We start from the raw sequence: 21,267 nt of genomic DNA on the forward strand, positions 1-21,267 counted from the left end.
GGCAGGATATACTTCGCAGTAGGGGGAAAAGCGGCGGCTAACCAACATCTCCACCCGCCTCTCGCCGCGCTCTCCACGTGTAACTAAGGTAGGTAAGTTCCGGGCAGCTTCGGCGATTTTTGATAAGGTTACCGATTGCCAAAATAAACAGACTGGAATTGGATGAAGAGAATCAGAAAGGCAATGTTTCCTCTTTGGGGTATTCCTTTCGAGATTGCGCCACGCAAGTGTCCGGGGACCGGCCCATGCTTGATCAGCCGGTGTCTCAAGGGCGACCCGCTATCGCCAGCGACACCAGCGCGTAACAAATAGCCACACTAAAATGATGTGATAACGTTAACAAGGGGAGACCGCGTTGCGCTGAGCCGGCCCCCTTCTCAATCGGGACTTTTGGAGAGGGCAGTACAAGCAAAGGCAGTCAAGAAGAACCTGGAAGCGCTTTGCTCCTTACACTCCACCTTGCACATGCATCGTAGAATAACGGACTCCTGAGCCAATACTGTGTATCGTCTATTCCGTACAGTGCCGCTACACCGGTTAGTGTATGGTTTGCGCTTTCCCAGTGTTGCGGCTGTTGCCAAGGTTCTCGTCTCGGCAAGGCGGTGCCGGCGGCTGCGCCAAGCTTCAACCCCCCGGGCCACCATTTCACAGCCCTGTTGGGAAGGTCGGGCGAAGGTGATTGGCTGACAGGTCACTGCCTGTCCTGTTTTTTTTTCCAGGACAGAGGGCTTGGGACAGGCGTCGTCTTGGCACTCGCCCAGACGGGAAGGCCTCAACACTGACCGACCATCACAGCGCGGTCCAATATCAAACACCATATTTTGTTTTTTAACGTCCTTGGCTGCGTCCGTCTGTGCTCCAGATCCAGGCTGTCTTTCGACAAGATGTCGATATGTCCCCAAGAACCGTGCATGACCCACGCGGTTATCAGAATATGAGCTAGTAACAAACCGAGATGTGGAGGATAGGGAGCTGAAGCCCGAGGACCTTGTTTCGGGAAGCAACGGCGCACAAGGATCGCCGAGTTGTTTCTGGTTCATGAAAAGAGCCGTAGCCCCGCTTGGTGATGCGAGGCCTTGCGTACACTCGAACGGTCGCTGTTGGACCTATCACGCATGCCAGGAGAACTGGAGGGAGGCGTCGGGCCGTCAGCACCTTAAACCAATAGCGCCGGAACGTGGCGCTTCCGCAGAAAGCCGTTCCCGTGGCCTAACAAAAAAGCCCAGCTGAACCTGTAGCCCTACGAGGCCCCGTTCCGGGCGATTGGGAACTGTTGGTTACACCCGTCCAACGGGTGGTGCGTCGTGTGCGGCTCGAAGGTACTCCGTCGTCGGCGGGGAGCTGGAGTCAAATGTTGGAATCTCCAAGCTCGACGATGACCCCGGCCCACGGGTGTGGCTTGGGGCTTCCGGAAGGCCGTCTGCAGGAGTTTACTGGGCTGTTGGCTGCGCCTCCGGCCTTCCCAGGAACCGGGGCTACACGGATAGCAGCTCGATCTAGCCCCCAATGACGGCCGGCGCGCTCGCTTCGGACGCCCTTAGATTCCGCAAGGGGCGGGCCAGTCAAGACCGTGAGGCTGAGGCCCAGGAGAGGCATCAAATCACGCCTGGGAGTTTTGGTGATGGGCACCTTCCTTGTGGAGTAGTGCGCCGCAGCCAGTCGAAGACCCAGCGCCCCGGCGTTGGCCCGAGGCTGCGCCGCGCGGAGGCCGTGCAGAGGCCGTGAAGTTATACGAGGATGGCCGTCTGGTTGGCATCCCGGATCGGCGAACAAGTCGAGTACATACCCCGGCGGACGCCGGGTGAAGCCGCAAGTGCGGATTAACTACTGTGGATGCGTTCGGCTTGGATAATTGCGGGGGACACACACCCCTTTGCCTTGGGAATCGCAGTCGGGACTGCCGCATTCATGGAGATGGAGATATTGGTTGGTGAGATGTTCGAAATGGAAGCCCTCAATAGCAGGCAGCAAAGTTCCTTCCATCGAGATTGGTTTGGTGTGATGTTGAGCGTGCCAAGACGGTGGTGGGTGGCTCTGAACAACCTTATTTTCAGAAGGCCCTGCCAATTTGGGAAGTGGGCCAATGGAGGCGCCTCATTTCTCCAGCTTTTCTTGACTTCGTAGGGTCTTCTGTGGCCTTTGTACGGAATAGAACATTGGGATGCGATGGCTGCCAGTTTCAACTCCGGCCTGGATTTTGCAGCGAGAGGCATTCGGTTTGCGTCTGGATTCCTGCTGCCTGATCCCAATGGTTTGCCCAAAGCGACGAGAATTTGGTTGGTACAGAGTACCTACTGTGAAGGCGCCACAGGGGTAAGCGAAGGCCAGCCATGGCCCGCGACTGGGCTTGATTGCTCATGTTTCTGGTCCCTCCCAGGCCTTTCAAGAGAATTACTTTCGTTTCTTCTGGATGCCAAGCGGGCCTGTGGTAAAAAAAAAAAAAAAAAAAAAAAAAAAAAAAAAAAAAAAAAAAAAAAAAAAAAAAAAAAAAAAAAAAAAAAAAAAAAAAGAGCGTTCATCCCTTAACCAATTCAAGAACCCTCGCAAATAACTATCGGACTGGACGACAAAGTTCGCGGTGCCAATTGGGATGCTCGCACTTGCTCGAAGCTCCCCTCTGCCGCATTTCTCTGATCTCGTCGACACAACAGAATTGATTCGGGTCGTCGTTAAAGAGGTCCCGCCAAGACTAATTTCGGAGACTGCCGCGTACAAGTAATTACAAATCGCCAAGGGTAAGCGGGGCCGCCACGACTTCGAACATCAACAATGCAAAATCGCAAAGACTCGCAACAACAACAACTTTACGATACCTCAACCAAATCGAAAAAAAAGAAAACGAGGATAACCCGTACCCTAACTATAACCCGCATCCTAACCTTAACCTAAATCCTAACTAGCGGGGGGCTAGCGCCGCCCCCCGTACCCCCGGCGAACTAACTGCTTGAACGCCTTGGCGATAGTGCAAACGCCTTGGCGATCGGGGTTGCGTAAAAACGTTGTAAAAACATTGCCGACAATTGGCCGAAATTAGTCTTGGCGGGACCTCTTTAACGTCATTCGATTCGGATTCGGCCCGGAAAGGAAATCCTGACCGCAGCCCTACGGGCCCAGGGACGGGAAACGATCCGGGGATCCTGTTTGCAGGGGTCCTCGACCCAATCGTCTTGCAGCGCGTGGCGCACACCGCCTGTGGCCAAGCCTGAAAATACCCCCTGCAGCGTTTACCAGCGCAGACGAGCCGAAGTGGGGAAAATGCACTAGCGTGCATTTAACGTTATTGCTTGGGCTAATTTTACCCTCGAGCCATTCATGGCTGCCTGGGCGCCCCGAGTCCGTTTCCTCCACCGTCCCCGCAGGCAAGGTCGCAAAGCAGCTCGTAAAATCAGCCACCCACTTGGTCGCGATCCGCAGATGCAGCCCATATGGAGCCCTGTCCGGGCTGTACAGTACACAGTACACTCCTCAGTTACCGCGTATGGAATCCACGAAGTACGATCATCAGTCTTGGTGTCCTGCACAACTGCACTCCACCATCATCATGAAGTAGAGCTACACAGTACGGAAGACTTACACGGCCGCTCTTGAGCTGAACGCTCTCGATGGGCTGGGGACCGCGCCATTGGGGTCGTGGAGAGGAATCAGCCCAGAGAAAACGGAGTTCTCTCCGGCGGGACAACCCATGGGGCGATTCGAAACCGATGAACGCGGCCTCGCCAGATCAACAACGACCAGCGACGAAGTGAACACGGAGTTACCCCGCCTGGCACACCAACCCGCAGGTTCCGTGCATGAGGGCTGTACCACTCAACGGGCACGGCAGCCCCTGTCGCAGCGGCGTCGTAACGTGAGCGGGTACCTCAGGCTAGGCTACAGGATACTGGCCAGAAGTACTCTGTACTCTGTACGGAGCTACTGAGTGTACACTACGGATTCCCTTGGATGCAACGCACCTGCAGTGGGATCCCAAGAAACATCCCTGCCCATTCTTCTGGAGCTTCGAGGCTCGATCCACCCCTGCCGGGCGTGGGTGTGGGCGTGATGGGGGTGCGGGTCACCGCGACAGTTGGGATTCACAAGGGGACGCTGCCATGTGCGCTTGGCGCAAGCCTCCTTCCCATGCAGAAGGAGCAGCCTCTCTGAGGATATTTAATCCTCGAGGTTGCCCTACTTCTTCCTGGACGGCTTCGGACGATCCACCAGCGCCGGGCTCGAACTTGAAGCTCTCTACCCGCTCCGAAACCTTATATTCTGCCTCTCTCCGCCGCCCTCTCTCCACCCTCGCTCACGTCTGGGGATTCGGTTCTCACCTAAGCTCTGTATTGCCAGCGTCCCCCCTCCAACGACCTGAGCCGCACACATAGGGCCGCCATGTTCGCCACGCCACAACATACCTACGCCTACGCGGCGCCACCAGCGCCTCCTCCCACCAGACATTATGCCAACCACAGCACCAGCAGCGCCTTCAGCAGCTCCGCGAATCCTGACGAGGATTGGACCAAGATCTCCGATCTCGCTGAGCGCAGGAGGATACAGAACCGGATTGCCCAGCGTAACTACCGTACGTTATCTAACTTCGAACGGGAACCGCGGCAGGTGAACGCTGGCGTACCGATGACTAACGCTTCGCAACAGGCAAGAAGCTCAAGAAGCGTCTAGAGGAGCTTGAGAGACGGGCGGGGACCTCGGATGAGGGCTCCCCGCCGAGCAACGAGAAGCCGAGCCCCCCAGCGAAGACGAAGCGTGCCCAGGCTCCCAAGGCGCAGAGGCAGACACCGCCCGCTCCGGCGAAGCCGGTGGCGCAGGGCCAGTACACGCCGCCCATGCACCCGGACGACGAGTATCTCTTCCCTCCATCCTATGACGAGCGGGAACGGTCCCACACTCCTCCCATGTTCACCTACTCTACGTACCCGCCCCCTCCGGAGGATATGATGATGGCGCCCTACGCTGCGGTGCAGGGGTACCGGCCCATGCCGGGCGACCCCTACCCGGAGTACCTGGCGCCATCCGCCGCGCCGCCTGTAACGCTGCCGCCCGTGACGCACTTCAGCGATGCCATCAAACGGGAGCCGGGCTTCCCGGGCGGGCCGGCCGACGACGGCCTGGCCTACATGAGCTACAGCGGCTACCACCACCTCCCAGGCATCGACATGGGCGCGGGCGACCCCTCGCCATCGTACGACCACATGCCGCATGTGAGTGCCTCATCACCGTCGCCACTAGCACCTCCGTGCCCTCCGCCTCTAGACCTTGCCTCGTACCATGGTCATGCCCGATGCTGACGGGTGTTCTTTTTTTTCTCTCCGCACAGACCCCGCCTCTGTCGCACTCGTTCGACCGCTCCACGACCTGCTCAGACTCGGGGAGCTACGAGGCCGCCTACCCCACCACGCCACTGTCGATGCCGGGCTCGCCTGGTCTGCTCCAACACCACCCCTGAAAAGGGAAAGGGCTCGTAGGAGGGAGTTTGGGGGACTCTACTTGCCGCGGGAAGGCAAATCATACGTTTCGAAATACATAATACACATAGTACTGTCAGCGCTACGATTTTAGGACTGTTGGGACCGGAAGGACATGGGAGCCGTTTTTTTCATCGGCTGATGGACTGAAGCATTGGTACACATGGGCGAGCCATTGCTGGGAGGCGAGAACAGCGCATCATGTGGTGGGATTTCTGAGGGCCTTTTTTTCTTTTGGTTCTTGGTCGAAGTGCTCGACCTCGACGGGAGGTCAGAGAGAGAGAAACTCGGCCTTCCTTACGTTTCCATGTATTGTCCAGACTTGGGAGACAAAGACGTGATTTCTTGGTGGGGTTCGCGATTTCCTAAAAACATGTCTTATGATTTAGATAGCCCCGTCACCTCTCATGAATTTCACGACTCTTTGTCACACTCAGGTATGGTGCGTGTTTTGTTCACAACGACTCATGCGTTCTTAGATGGATTTACACTCCCACTATCCGTATCTCTAGGCAGTTAGTTCCCTCCCGGAGTAAATTAACGGTCTGACCCTTCACCTTCTTTTCGGCAGCAAGAGGTAGTGCATGCACTCCGTCAGCAGCAATAGGGCTGAAGGACCGGCAAGTGGGGGCCAACGAAAGGGAGAAGGGGATAAGGTACCTGAGTCAATGGATTCGGGATTTGTCAACTCGCTGCAACCTTACCGTTTCTCTGGCTCAGAAAGGAGCCGGGGCAGGTTCCCCAGTCACCCAAACAAACCCAAACAAACCTCCCGCGCCCCTCCTTCCTCCTGCTCGCACTGACATCCTTACCCTTCTCCGCCCTCGCTTTTTTCCTTCCCAACGACTTGACGGACGGCTCAAAAACCGAGGCCACTAACGCCTGCCACGTTTCAATTCGTTCATTTCGTTTGCGCTTTGCTGCGCCGCTTCAATCCCCCCCGGAAAGTGTGGAGTCGATGCTTGCTTCGTTGTAGTTCCCTGTCCTTAGCCCTGGCCCATGCCCCGGGCTCCTCTCCCCATCCCCCTGCGTTGCTGCGAACTACGCAGTACACACCACAGCACCCTAGTGTAATGTACGAATACACACGCTAACTACCCAGGAACGACCTGGCTTCAACGCCCTTGAACGCTCGGAGCTTGTTCCTTAAGTCCTGAGTGCAGGAACAGCCTGGGAGCGAAAAGCAGGACACTCGGTCCCGACCGCAGTGTCCGGCCCAGTCCATCAGGTTGGGGAATCAGTCGATCTCGACCTCACTTTAACAACACCCTTTAATTCGAGCACCTATCTAACTATCTGCCTCCATCTGTCTTCGATATGTAAAACAGCGCCCCCTCCCGGCTTGACTTTCCCAACTCACCCTGCGTCAACAGCTTTTCATGGGGGGGAGGAGGGAGGGAAAGGGGGCGGGCATGTGGTGATGCGCGCTTGCGCTTGTCTCTCAACGCTAACTACCTCTCCACTCCACAGTAGCGCGAATGTGTAGTGTAAATACGCTGGGGTAGTGTAGTGTAGTTACGCAGCAATCCGTACTAACGGTGGCGCTGTCGAAAGACAGGGGGCTTGACCGCTGGCGCTTGAAGGGCGTCGGTCTCCGGTCAACACTCGTGTATCCGTAGTGTCACTAACACGCTGCGGATCTGCCGCCACGTGGTGCTGCGGCGTATTGCGCCCCGGCGTCCGGGACAACCGCCACGTTGGGTAACTCGCCAGAGTTACTCCGTAGTCCGGCCGCATAGCGCACGGCGCAGCATGGCGTCAACCGTGGAAGGCGTCTGGAGGAAGCCGGGCGGAGGGTTGCACAAGCACGGAGGCTCCGTCCTAGGTATCGGAGACGAACGTCCTTTCTACCCCAGCTCAGAAGATAGTGTACTTACACAATTACACCCGGCCTAGTAGTGTACATTGCCCTTGGTCCTTGACCAGGTGTACAGTAGTATAGTTAGAAGAAAGGAGAAGGATCATTAGCAAGGGAGCGATGAGACTCTGTACCCTGTAAAGGAAGGGCTCTGCAGCATGTTCCTCCGTGGCGCAAGTCCAAGCAAGAGTGCAAGACCGGGGGGTAGATTGCCGGTTTGGCCCCTGAGCACACGCGGCCGACTGGGGTGGACAAGGCCAAGCATGCCATGCCAGACGGGCCTCGCAACCGCCGCGCCGAACGGCCCGGGCGGACGAGGTTCTGGGAACCGGGAGAAGTTCGGAGCCGACGCTGGAATTCAAAAAGACCGAAAGAACTCCATGCCCGGGTGGGGCATCAGTGCCGGGGGTTTGAAGGACCGTGTTTCTCCCAGGTGCCTGCTCCCCACCCTCACGATGCTAGTGTACACAGTAAATCCGAATCTCCATGCCAGGCTTGGGAGTTCCACACCTGGGAGAGACTATCCGTGGACTCATGACGAAATCCATCCACGTTCAGTTCTAATTCTGGACAAAGATCCCCTCCGTCGTCGTTTGTGGTAAGGAAGGTATGTTGTATTTTGGGGGAAACTGTTGGAGCGCGGGAAACGGGTCGAACTGGCTGGGCGAGTGAGTGAGGCAGGGAGAAGGGAAACAAGCGCTCTGCCGCGCAGGGACGCAAGATTCGCTCGACAACTTGGTGTTGCGTGCGCTCCTCCGCAATCGGATTGGACGCGCCAAACGGGACGTTTTGAAAGTGCCTGCTCGGGTTACACAGGCAGGATGCCCTTGACGCTATCGTGAAATGACCTTGCCGCTTCCGGGCTGGCGGGTTGGTGGGGGGCGCGATGGATGCCAAGCCCCTTCCCCTTCCTCCAAGGTGCAAGGCGCTGCCTTCGATGCGGATTCTAGTGTACATATCACAGTGCACAGTACCTGAGTTTATTATCGCGATTCCATTCCCATCGCCCCCATCGCCCCCAACGCCCCCAGTGCCCCCAGCGCCTTTCTCGCCCCCAGTGCCCTCTTCGCCCCCTTCGCCCCCATCGCCCCACCTCACAAACGCAAACCGACATCGCTGGCCGGCCTGGCGCAGGTGCGACCCGGTTTCATCCTTCCCGCCCCCGCCGCGGGACTCCTTCGGAACTTTGATGCAGTGATGCAGGGGCCAACGGTACCTTCCTACACTACACGAAGCCCGGCACGTTGGTGATCTGCTCAATTGCTTATCCGTATGTACAATACACACGGTAGGGAGTTAACCACAAAGGAATCGCATGCCGTGGGTCTTCTTCGCAACAGGCTGCCCTGGTGGTGTTCCCTTTCGGTTGCCACTGCACTGATGGCCAACGGAACGTAACAAGACGGCAACGAATGGCTGTGTCACCGCTTTTCTTAACGTCCAACGGTTAACGGAGGAACTGGATGGGTGGAACTGGGGGTGTGCTATCTCATTTGTATGGACTAGGTACCTTACTCATTGTTCATCCTGGACCAAGCCATCCATGGATCTTCAGTCCTCTCTTTCCATTCCTTGGAATATGCTCATAACAGCGGACCGCGCTAGTGCAAACAAGAACCGATAACCCCGTTGTATCCGTGTGCACTCGGAGTTTACACTCGTGGACACTAATCTGCCCGTTTACGTTGAGCCCTTAACTAATCCGCACCTCCATAACGTTAGTTAACTTACTGTGCAACGTTGGTTATCTCCCGGCAGGCGCGGGCGACTCGCATAGCGCACGTGCCAGTCATCTTCGCTCCCAGCAAGCCGATTGGAGCGTCCGCACGCCAAGGAACCAGGTGCTCTGGGAATGGGGGGGGACAAGCTCGCGGACATCGCATCTCACCAGGGACTCGATGCTCTGTCGAATGGCCTAGTTCCGCGGAGCATTCAGTCGATTGGTAATGTAGACGCTGTATTAGCCTCATTTCGCAAAGCCAGGGCCATAGTTATCGGCGAGACGCACGAGAAAACCCGGGCATAGCATTGGGCGCGAAGGTGCGGAATGCCTACATGCGCGGCTGCTCGGTGAATACCTTCACTCTTAAATTCAGGTGTTACTGCGTAGTCTCCCGCGGCGCTTTCGAACACATCTCGGCCCCCAGCGCAGCCAGGGATGATTCGCAAACAGCTCAATATGCTAACTCTAAACTCCGTAACGAGGTGCTTGCGGAGCTATTCGCCAAGGCTGACCTCGAAAATGCGTACGGCCTCTAAAGGATTGGGTGACTCGAACCGCAATCTTAGTTGAAGAAATGACTCCTGAGGGTGAGTGAATCTTCCCGGTCACCTTCTACATAGGATGTGTTTAGCACCCATCGCTCTCCTGATTTTTCACGTCATTGGGAGTGCATCCTCCTACCCGCCGTCTACCACTTCTCTCTCTTACTCCGTTTCAATTCTGGTAATCCCCTGGCCCCAACATCACGAACAAACCACAACAAACATGCTTTTTCTTCATAGTTACCCAGCCTCACTTCGTCTACATCGGCCGGCCTGCTCCGCTTTCCCAACAAACCAAGCACCAAGCTTGCGCCATAGCATAGACAGATCGCCAGGCAGTCTTATTTGATCAGTACTGTCCCGCCACCCTCCCCCCTCCCCTTTCCACCTTGGTCCCGCGCTACACCAGGTGGTCAGCCAGCCATGCAGTTATTATGTATTGTATATTTCCGTCCGCTGCCAACCACCGCACCAAGTGTCTGCTTTACAACTTCGCACACACACAGAAAGACAAACGAACCACGCCATGTCCCACAACCATTTGCGAGAGAGCAAGCTGTACCTAGCGGCAGCAGCAGTAGGAGTCAGATAAGAGTAATACATAGAGACAGAGCCCGAGACCGAGACATGAGAGATGTAGATGTAGATGAACAGAAAAAGAGAGAGAGAACGCCGCCGCCTGCAACCGTACTCTGTGGCAGTCTTTTTAAATTTTTCCCTTCCTTCCTTCCTTGCTTGCTTGCTCTCCTTTCCCGCCCTTCCATGCAGAAACCCCGTCGGCAAGGCAACCCGCCCGTTTCTCTTCCATTTGAGCACATCCCTCCGTGCCGTGGTCATGGTATGCTGTGATGGGGTGCATCATCTGGTGCCAGCCCAAACCACGATAAACCCCACTCGACCGAGAAACCAGACAAATATCTGCCTTTTCCCATCCTGCCCACATGTATCGGCATCTCGCGGTCTCAAACCCAAAGAGAATATCCGCCCTACTCGCTTCTTCCCCCGACCACGTCATCATTATCATTGCCCGCCACCACCACCACCTCCTCCCCCTCCCCTTGCCCTCTTCCCCCCTCTGCCCCCCTCACCCCCCTGCTGACCTCCTTCACCCCCTTCCCTCGGCCTCTTACTCCCCGGATTGAACTCGCCCGCATTGGGATTGAGCCCCTGCGCACCCGCACCCGCACCGCCGCCGCCGCCACCAGCAGCAGCAGCGGCACCGCCCCTACCAAACCCGCCCCGACCGCGCTGCCCCTGACCGCCGCGGCCTCCGGGTCCAGCCTGGTACAGCCCGCCCCTGCCGCCGCCGCGACCGGCGCTAGCCCCGCCGCGGGCCGACGGCACCGGGATGCCGCGCGGTTGTGTCGGCTGAGGCTGAGGCTGGCCTTGTTGCGCTTGCGGCTGCGCTGTTGCGGTGGCGCTGGGGACGGGAAGGGCGCTGGTGGCCGGGGTGGGGGCGCCGAAGACGTTAGTGGTAGTGTTGGCGTGGGGAGGCGGCGCGCTGACGGAAGGCGTGGGAATTGCGGAGGGCGGCAGCTTAGCCGGCTGCGGGAGGGCGCTTTGAGCCGGGGCTGCGGCGGGAGCAGTGGGTTTGGCCTCCTCTTTGACGGCAGGCGCGGCTGGAAAGTTGCACGTTTAGTTTGCTGCGCCGAGTCAGGGGTTGGGGGGCGGCTGAAGGACATACCTGAGGAAGCTTGCCCTGCGGACGCGGGAGTGGCAGGGGAGGTGACTACGGCCGCGGCAGCAGTCACCGGTGTGGGAGTCGGCAGAGACGACGGGGGCTTCGCGTCCTTTGCGATGTTCCAGACCTCGATCACGGGCTTCTGCGGCGTCTCCTTCGCCGCTGTCTCGACAACAGCGAGCTTCGCTTGTGCCGTCTTGCTCTGGCGGTCGAGCATGTTGATGCGGAGGGCCGACTTCTTCTCGACCAGCGCGGCCGCCTGTTCTCGCGCGGTCGCGATCTTCTGCTCGTATTCCGTCTTCATCGACGCCTCGGTCTCCTCCTTGACTTTCTTCGTCTCGGCGGCAACCATCCTCTTGATGTTGGACTTGACGATGCCGGAGACGGTTGGGTTCGTGGCGACGAACTCGCGGATCTGCGCGTCGCTCATGGCGCTGAGATCGACGCCCGGGGTCGGCGGAGGCTGTTGCGTCGCGGCGGTCGGCTGAGCCGGAGTGGAAGGCACACCGTTGGGGGGGGCGGCTGTCTGCTGTTCGGCCTTGATGATGGCCAGTTCTTGCTGCAGCTTGAGGTCAAACTCGGCCTGCAGCTTCGCGCGGTCCTCCTGAGCTTGTTTCTCCATCGCCTCCTTCGACTCCGCGAGCTTCTTATTGAGAGCATTCTTCATCTTCTCAGACCGCTGCTTAACGATGCTGTCTGACTGTTCCTCGAGCTCCCGGGCCTTCCGTTCAAATTCCGCAGCCTTGGCCTCGGCAGCTGCGATCTTCTCCTCGAGCGCCTTGCGCTCCTCGTCCGAGAGACCAGCAGCCGGCTGAGCAGGCGCGGCAGCAGCGTCCGCCATGGCGACCTCGCCGGCATCTGCTGCTGCTCGTGCGGCCAGGGCCTGGTCACGTTCCGCGATTGCCGACGCGAGTTCTGCCCTGAGCTGCTCGACTTCAGCCTCCAACGCAGCCTTTTGCGACAAGACGGTTTCCAGTTGCTGTCTCACGCTCTCGAGCTCCTGCGTGAGCGCAACGAGCCGATCAGCGTCCGCGGAAGCAGCGGGTTGCTCGGCCGCTGGTGCCGCCGTTGTCTGTTGCTCCAAGGCCGCGTTCTTCTCCGTGAGCGCTGCCAGCTGCCCTTGAGCGGCCTCCAAGTCCTTCTCCACACCTGCCAACTGTTCATTGACCGACTCGAGGTTGCTTTGGAGCGTATTCCTCTCGGCAATGGCTTCGTCGCGTTGGGTCTTCATGTTTCTAAATCGCGTCTTGAAGTCCTCGGCAAGGCGATCCTTGGTTGCTTTCCACTCATTCGTCTTGGTCTCCAACGCTTCTTCAGCTTCCTTGAGTTTCTGCTGCAGAGACTGCTCGGACTCCTTGAGGGCGTCACGCTCTGCCTCGAGGCTCGAGATGGAAGCCTTGAGCTGCTCCGCTTCGTGGGGATCACCCTGGCCGTACTTGCTGAGGATCGATTCGATCCTCTTCTGTAATCCTTCACGCGCCTCCTGGAGCTGCCTGATCTCCTGTTCCTGGAAGCCCTTATCGAGCTCGAGCTCCGAGATGCGAGCTTCGAGAGGCTGGATCTTCGCCTCCAGCTCTGCGATCTTCTGGGTCTTTTGCTCGAGTTGCGCCTGGGCGCGCTGATTCTCATTGCGGAGAGTGACGTTGCTCTCACGAATGAGGTTGAGCTCGTTGAGTTTATCCATGAGCTCCTTGTGAGTGAGGGAGCTGCGCGAGCTGTCGGCGTGTGCCCGGCGCTCCTGCTCAAGCTTGAGACGCGCCTCGTCAAGCTGCGACTGCGAGTAGTCGAGTTGCTGCTGCAGCCGCTTCGCCTCCTGGAGCTTGATGTCGTACTGCACCTCGAGAATCTCCTTCTCCCGGCGCAGGTAATTGTTGAGCTCCCGGAGGCCCTCGGCTGCGCTGTCGGCAACGGAGGGCGCCGGGCCCTCGCCATCAGCCTGAGCCCGGTTCTGCTGCAACGATGTGATCTGCGCAGTGACGCTGTCGAGTTGCTGGTGCAGAAGCTTGTTCTGGGCCGCGACGTCTTCCCGTCTCGCCTTGATCTCCGAGATCTCCTGTTCGAGTTGCTGCCGCCGTTCTTCCCAGGACTGCTCGCTCTGGGCCAGCGTGAGCCTGGCAGATTCTGCTTCGGCCCGCCATGCGGCCGACTGGGTCTTGAGCTCGTTGTGCTCGGCCCGCAACTGTTGCAGGAGCTTGGCGGCTTCCGCGTGCTTGACGAGCTCCTGCTCGTAGTCCTGTTGAGCTTTGGTGGCGATTTCGGCCTGTGCACGCAGGTCTTGCTGGTGGAAACGCGCGGTTTCCTTGTAGCGCTCTTCCTCGTCCTTCAGCCGCTCAATCTCGCTGTTCAACATCCGCTCCTTCTCCTCGTACTTCCTGGCGACGTCGCTCTGCGAATCCCGCAGCCTGTTAAGCTCGTTGTTCGAATTCGACAGTTCGGCCGTGAGCGCCTCGACGCGTTGTTGAAGCTCGTTGACGGCATTGGTCTTTGTTTCAAGCGCCGCGTCCATCTCCTGGCGGTACTGATCATGGGATTCATTGAGGCTCGAGAGCTCTTCCTCCATGTCCTTGCTGAGCTGCTTAAATTGCTCAGCCTGCTGCTTGGCATTCTCCAGCTGGACGTTGAGCAGGTCAAGATCGTGCTTGAGCTCCTGGACTTCGTTTTCGAGCTCCTCAACCCGCGCCTGGGTCTCATTGTCGGTAGGCTGTTCGTGGATAGTGCCAGGCCGCGGCGTCGGTAGCGGCCGAAGGCGCTCGGCGCGCTCCTGGGCGTTCCGCAGTTCGATCTCCAACTCGCCGACGCGGGCCTGCAGATGGTCGCGGGTCGTCTTAACTTGGACGTTCTCCTCCTTAATCTGGCCGATCATGGAGGTGAGCTCGTCGATGCGTTTCTGGAATTGTTGCGCGTCGAATTCTTTTCGGAGCTGAATCTTCTTGCCCTCTTCGATCTCCTCGGACAGCTTCCGCTTTGTTGCGCTTAGTTCGCCACTTAGCGAGTCGAGTTGCGCCTGCAGCCTGCGCTTCGTCTCGGACTCGGAAAGCTCACGCTCGTTGAGAAGAGACTGTTGGCTGGACAGCAGGCCGTTGAGTCTCGTCTTCTCCTGGGCGAGGCTCTCGTTGTCTTGGCTGAGACGCTCCTGAATGGTCTTCCACAAGGTCTTCTCAGCCCTGAGATTGGCATTTTCGCTCCGCAGGCTCTCGACCAGGCTGCGAGCCTCGACAAGGTCCTCAGCCACCTGCTGAGTGCGCATGTCTTGCTTAGCAGCAGACTCGGACAGGGACTGGTTCCTCTTCTGCAGCTCCTGTTTCTCGTTCTGCAGGGCTTTGAAGTTCGACTCAAGCATGTTATAACGCTCAGTCGAAAGGGTGAGCTGGCTGGAGAGGCGAGCAATCTCGCTTTGAAGAGAGCCCTTCTCGGTCGACAGCTTCTCGATCTGATCCTTCATGGCGTTCCTGTCCGCGGCCTGGTCGTTCCGGTAAGAATCGAATTGTGCTTGTAGTTCTCTCAAGGCCACAGTGAGGTTCGCGTCACTGGCCTGCGGGCCCTGTTCGATACTAGCGAGGACCTCGCCCTGGCCGGCTTCCCGAGGAAGGCCCAAGACCTGCTGGATCTCGGCAGGGGTGGCCTTTTGCTGCAGCATGCGGCGGAACATGTCTCTCTCCGTCATGTAGCTCTTCATTCGCACAGTGATGGACTGAACTTCATCCTGCAGCGCCGAGACGGTACCCCGAAGTTGCTGAACCTCTTCGTGGTCCTGAGCCGCCTGCTGCTTGGCAGCCAGTGCCTCCTCATTCTCCATCTTGGTGGCAAGTTCGCGGGTGAGCTTCAGCAGCTCCTCGTTCTTCTGTTGCAGCTCGAAGACATCCTTGAAAGCGGTGTATCTCTCGGTGATGAACCGATGGGTATCCGACATGTCGTCCAAGGCATTTTCGGCGATCTCGCCGCGCTGGAGCCGTTCGAATTGGTCAATCTCCTCGTCGGTCAGGTTATCCATGCCCTTCTCCCGTGCGTGCACATTGAAAATGAGGACGTGAATCTGGGTGCTGAGGTCGCGCAGCTGAGTCTGGAGGACCTTGATCTCGGCCTGTGCGGCAGAAGCGGCGCTTTCCGCCTTACGATAGGCCTTCACAGCTGCGTCCCGCTGCTCGTAGGACTGCTGCGCAAGCTCGGACATCTGAATGTTTTCGTTTGTGAGACGCTCATTCTCAGCCTGGAGCTCCTCGAGCTCAGGCAGCTTCGCCTCCAGCATGGTAACGGCATCGTCGAGGTCCTCCTGAAGCTTTTGGTTCCGGCGCTGCTCGCCTGTGAGTTGCGCCTTAACCTTGAGAAGTTCCTCGAGCGTTTCAGTGGCACGATGCGACGCCTTTCCGCGTATCGATGTCGGGGTGCCGAACGGAGAGGCCGGGCGAGCCAGGTAGGAGCCATTGGCCCGAGGAGTCTGTGGCCCTTCTGAACCGGGGACGCCAGTCTGAGAATCAACCACAGCTTGGAGGCGGTCCACCTCAGACTGAAGCTCCTGTACCCGGAGCTCCGTCTGTGCGTGTCCCTCCTTCTCCTGCTCCAGCTCGCGGCGCACGCGGCGGATCTCTTCGGCATCCTCATCCTTCACCTGCTCGAGCCTGAGCTCCACTTCTTTGAGCCGGTTGCGGTGCGTCTGCGACTGCTGATCCTTGAGCTCGACCAGGCGTCTCGATGATTCCAATTCTTGCCTAAAGCTCTCCTCAGCGCGGGCGGCAGATTCCTGCAGCTGCTGCGCCTTGGTAAGAGCCTCCTCCGCCTTGGACTGCGCCTCCTCCAATCTCTTGCGAAGCTGCTGCTCGGTGCGCGTCAGCGACTCAATGGTGGAAAGGCTGTCGTCGTTCTGGCGTTGCAGTTCGGCGATCCGAGCGCCTTTTTCCTTCCGGATCTTAAGGTTCTCGGCGGTCTTGGTTTTCAGCTCCGCGTCGTACCAGTCGTTGTTTTTCTTGGCCAGCTCCAGCTCCTGCTTGAGGGCCTCTTCGCGATATCTGGCAGAGTTCGCAGCTGTCTGGGCGGTCTGAACCGCTTGATTTAGCGCGGTGATCTCTTGGTTCAGCTTCAGGATCTTCTGATGCTGCTTCTGCAATTCATCGGAGAGGCTGGCGTTTGCCGTTGTTTTGGAATCAACGATGGCCAGGGTCTCGCGATTGGAGGTTTCGAGGGACGCGATCCGCGCGCGGAGCGTCTCGATCTCGGAGAGCGATGCTGTGCCGGAAGACTTGAGGGTTTGCAGTTCATTTTCGAGAGACCGCCGGGCGGTTTCTGGGATAGACATCACGCGTCAGCCTCCCCACGCACGCGCTTGGAAGCAGCCCGTGGAGGAAGAGCGCCTCACCTTCAGTCTGCAGTTTCTGCCGCAGCTCTTCGACCTCCTTGAGGGCCTTGTCGCTGGTGGCCTTGAATTGCTCGCATCTCGACTCTGCGCCTCTGATCGCGCCTTCCAACTCGACACCTAGCTGGAACTTGTCCTGCTCGAGGTCGCGGAGCTTGGACACAATCGCTGCAAGCACGGATGCGACGAGCTCAGCGGTCGGCGCGCTCACTGCCGTGTTGAGGTCGTTCTCGGGCACACCGGCGTGGGTTGACAAATAACCCAAGTCGACCTCAACCGCCGCCATCGTGTTTCGAGAGCTGATCGTCTCAGCGCATAAGTAGGAGAGATGGAGCGAACCGTCCAAAATGGCAGCGGGGACCCAGGCGATGGAATGGGCTTCACAGCAGGCGCGCGATTGTTCTGGGGTTGCTTCCTTTGAGGGCGGCTGCGAAAGGAAGGAGGCTTCGAGTTGGACCTGTCCCGTCGAAACAACGAAGCTGCAGCAACTGTTTTCGGCAAAGAACCGCTCCAGCAGCGAGCTGGCGCGCGGCTGCCAATCAGCAAAGCAACACTTCATGTGGGGCGCTCGGCTGCTTGTGTGGGTCTGTGACACAAAGGCGTGGCAGGGGGGCTTAGAGTGGTCCGTGCGTTGCTAGCAGCCTCACTTTCCTCCATTCTGCGAAGCTAATCCGTCCTGCCAACTCGCTTTCCACCGGCATTGCTGAGCCGTCGTATACTTTGTAAGGATGCTTTCCAAACAAACCCCCATCCTGACTTGGTATTTCCTGCACGAATCTACAAGAATGCACTTTCGGCACTGCCGCCTATAGCACTCAGCCTCCGAGCACACCAACCATGTTCCATGGTCTATGCCAGTCACTCTCCATGGTTGCATAAGCCCTGTTCAACTCCTTTTCGCCCGCATTGCACAAAGTGATACAGATCTCGCGTGGTCGTGTGTCGTCTGGGTCTTCGACGTGAAAGCGCGGCAGGCTACAAGAATTGCTGCTATAGCGAAGGCTTCAATAAGCCCGGAAGACGGCCACAATCCTGACGGCAGCGCAGCGAATCTGGACTGGAAATTGACCTCCTTCACAAAACCACTAACTGGTATCACATCCTTATCGCAAAACGCCGCTCCTCCCTGTTCAATCACACATGCACGCTCCACGGCCGGCACGACAACCCATGAACCGCAAACCCGCATCACCTCTGCGGCATCCCGTGCGAGCCCCCGTCCATCTCATGGAACGCCGGCACCGGTCCGGACTGCCACGATGACTGCGGCTGGGCAGGTGATTGCGTCTGCTGCCCATAAGCGGCGGAGGCGGTGGCACCAGGCGGCGGCGCGCCGGCGGGATAGTGCTGGTACACTTGCATTTGTTGAGGGCGGGGGGATCCAGGGTACGGCGGCGGCGGAGAAGAACTGTATTCGGATCGGTTGAGGTTGGCTGCGTAAGACTGGGCTCCTTGGCCCTGAAGCTCAGACTGGTTCGGCGGCGGAGAAGAACTGTATTCGGTCTGGTTGAGGTTGGTTGCGTAGAACGGGGCTCCTTGGCCCTGGAGCTCCGACTGGTTTGGCGGCGGTGTCGCGAACGCGGCGGTCTGGCCGTACAGCTCGGGCCGGTTCGGCTGCGGGGCGCCTTGTCCGTAAAGCTCGGGGGCGTTTGGCACGGGCCGGGAAGGCGCCGCTGCGGCGGCTGCGGTGGCCGCTTGGCCCAGCAGCTCCGGGCGGTTGGGCATGGGCGGGTACGGCGCCGACTGGCCGCTCAGCTCGGCTTGGTTCGGCGGCGGGGTGGATGTGGTGGCGTGGGCGGAGACCGGCGAAACGTTGTCCACGCGCGCAGGCACGGCGCCGGGCTGGGGCGTGCTCTGGGACGGGCGCGACGGGAACGGCACGGCGGCGGCGGCCGAGTCGCTGGGCAGCTCGGATTTGCCGTTGAAGGGGAGAAGTCCAGCGCCTGGGTGGCCGCCTCCATAGGCACTGTATGCCGCGGCCCGGCGCTTTCTCGCCTCCCTGGCCAGGAAGTAGATGAGGCTGCTAAGCACCGCGAGACCGCCGACGACACCGACGACAATGCCGACGATGACGGGAGTACTTGGACCCCCCGAACTCGAGTTTGTGCCGCCTTGGTTTGAACCTGACGATCCGGTCCCGCCGCTGCCACTGCCTCCCGTCTGCTTGGGGCCGCCTGCGGCGCCGCTCGCTGGGTATGTCTGCTCAACCGAGGCGGTGACGCCACCGGCCGTCACTTGCGCCGCGGCAGCGCTGCAATAGAAGTCGAACACCTATAACCGTTCAGTCCCGCGGCGCGGAAGCCGTCGGGTCCATTTGGGGCACTCACGGCAACGGCGGACGTAACGTCTTCGGTCGCAGTCGAGGAGCAGATTTCCTTGACGGACGAAGTAAGTTCCTTCAACACTTCGCTGGTCATGCCGTCCTTGAGGCACACGCACGAGGCAAGAGCCTGCGGGCCGTTCGGACACAGTTCGAACGTTTGCTGCAGGGCAAGTGTCAGCCAGCCCATTGGACTTGGGGTTGTTCTGGCTGGCGCAGACAGGGGGAGCAGTGGTACTCACCGCCCGCACAGCATAGCTCAGAGCTTCCGCTGCGCATGGAGCAAGCGAGCTGTACTGCGGCAGGTCCGTAATGTAGTATGTCACTGCTCCCGATCAGCAACCGTCCCGCACGGAGATGGCTGGGCGCGTTCTCCTTACTGTCGCCAGGAGGGTTCGACGGTTGGGGAAAGCTCGACGTGCCGTTGTTCATGGCGCAGTACGCCGCAAACATGGCCTCGGCCGACGAGATGTCGGCCGTGTGCCCGGCGCAATACTCCTTGACGGACGTATAGATGATGCGGCTGACGGCGACCGAATTTTGATTCTTGAGGCAAGCACAGCTCGCCAGCGCGGGCGCGTCTGACGGGCAGTAGGTATAGGTCTGTTTCGAACCGCAGGTCAGCGGGCCGGTTCTGGTGTTGCCCGTCTTCTGATCGGCCAGCTTACCATCGACCTGTCTACCTGTGAGCGGGAGCGCATGGACCAGTCACGGCGTAGACTGACTTACTGGACCACGTAGGACATGGCACTCCTCGCACAGGGCGCCAGGTTGCTGACCTCGGGTATGTCCGTGATGTACACGCTGACGGCAGTAGGACTTGCGAAGGTGACCGTAGCACCCGGATTGCAGTATGCGCTGAGCACCTGGCAGAGCGTCAGCACGGTCCCGGGGGGAATGTGAAGGGACGTTCAGGCGCGGAGGGCGTACAGCCTGTGCCGACGACTGATCATCGCTCGCCATCGAGCCGCACGAATCGCTGACGGATGCCGAGATCTTGGACGAAATGGAGGCCAGGTTGTTGTTCTTGGTGCACACGCACGACTGCAGATCGCTGGCGGACTTGGGGCATGCCTCGTACGTCTGCCACTGGATGTTCCAGCTGAGCGCAGACTGCGCACAGGGTGCCTACATTGCAAAGGCAGCGCGGTCAGCCGCCATCTATCAGCAGTCATTTACCCAGCAAGCTCAGTCGGGGTTGCCGGGCGCGAGTTTGCTTGTTTGTATGTACAAGAGCGCTGAATATGTCCAGATCCGTCACGTAGCCGATCGAGGCAGCCCTGGCCGAAGCGACCGCCAGAGCGAGGACGCCGGTCGCGACGAGTAGCCGGCCCATCATGACTGCCATAAACAAAGAATATAAAGAATGGAGAGGATGTAACTAGGTGGTGACTAGAATCTTGGCACATCGATGTGTGCTCTACTCGATGAAGTCGACTAACGAGAGGCCGGTGAGACGGCGTCGTCCCGGGAGCGACACCTCGAGGCTTGACGAGGGACGCAGAAATGTTCAGCAAGGCCCTGAGGAGCAAAGACCATTTCGAAGGGAAGAGCCTCAATACCGGCCTGTCAGGCCATGTGCTTGGAGGGGCGGGCCAGCAGTGCGCCTCCTCTATCCAGTTCGGGCAAGCCGCTATGGCTGGGGCATGTCACCATGCGGAAGCGAGACCACGAGCGGGAGAGGGCCAACTGGAGCGCCCAATGTACACTAGACGCGCTTCCCCCAAAGGCATAGCCGAGGCCACGAGTGCCGTTATCTCGCACCTCCGTATTCCGTATAGCCCACTAGTTATACGGAAGTGCTGGTGTATGACTTTCCTGGAGGGCGCTCCTTGGTGGCGGCTGGGTTCCTTGGCGCTGTGCAACTCCCTGCATGAGGACGGAGGAGGAGTGTTCGGGACCCCTGTCAGCTGAAAGACATCATCAAGCTTAATCAAAAGAAAGGTGTCTCAGGGTGGGATTGCCTCATGGTGTGGCAGCCGAGCTGCAGGCTCGTCCAATTGGATTGAGTCGCTGGGAAGCGAAGGTTGAGCTAGGTAGGTATGCAATGCGAAGTTCTGCAGCGTTTGGAACCGTTGCCCGGTTACTGGAGCGTTTCGTCAACGTTATATTCCGTACTCTGAGGGAGTTGCTTGGAACGGGCCACTACCCATCGCATATCTGTGTGAATCAATCCTGCTCTCTCCTGTCTGGACGTCTCTGAGTCGATGTTGTATTAACATACCGCAGTACGGAGCTACAGCGCAGATTGGAGGAACACGTAAACTACCTAGGTAGGTACCCAACCCTGTCACACTGGGTCAACGGTTGACCTCTGGGTTGCTGGGGCCCTCG

The 21,267-nt window shown here is 58.7% G+C and overlaps 3 protein-coding genes across 3 annotated transcripts; 1 reads left to right on the forward strand and 2 right to left on the reverse strand.

Moving 5' to 3' along the window:
* The first annotated feature begins 4,216 nt into the window (after positions 1 to 4,216).
* On the forward strand, positions 4,217 to 5,855 carry THITE_62821 (uncharacterized protein). Its single transcript, XM_003650498.1, has 3 exons — positions 4,217 to 4,561; positions 4,636 to 5,198; positions 5,315 to 5,855. Exons 1-3 carry the CDS (start codon positions 4,372 to 4,374, stop codon positions 5,441 to 5,443), a joined length of 882 nt encoding a protein of 293 aa, XP_003650546.1. The 5' UTR covers positions 4,217 to 4,371; the 3' UTR covers positions 5,444 to 5,855.
* A 4,750-nt stretch (positions 5,856 to 10,605) lies between these two features.
* Positions 10,606 to 16,899, reverse strand: THITE_2142144 (uncharacterized protein; the record flags this gene model as incomplete). The annotated part of the gene is made up of 4 exons (XM_003650499.1): positions 10,606 to 10,752; positions 10,795 to 10,991; positions 11,270 to 16,543; positions 16,617 to 16,899. The coding sequence occupies 4 exons, from the start codon at positions 16,897 to 16,899 to the stop codon at positions 10,606 to 10,608; spliced, it is 5,901 nt and encodes a 1,966-aa protein (XP_003650547.1).
* Positions 16,900 to 17,801: 902 nt separating this feature from the next.
* On the reverse strand, positions 17,802 to 20,269 carry THITE_158128 (uncharacterized protein; the record flags this gene model as incomplete). The annotated part of the gene is made up of 8 exons (XM_003650500.1): positions 17,802 to 18,884; positions 18,941 to 19,096; positions 19,176 to 19,258; positions 19,314 to 19,536; positions 19,602 to 19,608; positions 19,663 to 19,799; positions 19,864 to 20,046; positions 20,165 to 20,269. The coding sequence occupies 8 exons, from the start codon at positions 20,267 to 20,269 to the stop codon at positions 17,802 to 17,804; spliced, it is 1,977 nt and encodes a 658-aa protein (XP_003650548.1).
* Positions 20,270 to 21,267: the final 998 nt, after the last annotated feature.

This window comes from Thermothielavioides terrestris, chromosome 1 (assembly GCF_000226115.1).
Source record: "Thermothielavioides terrestris NRRL 8126 chromosome 1, complete sequence".
In the NCBI taxonomy this organism is placed as follows: Eukaryota; Fungi; Ascomycota; class Sordariomycetes; order Sordariales; family Chaetomiaceae; genus Thermothielavioides; species Thermothielavioides terrestris.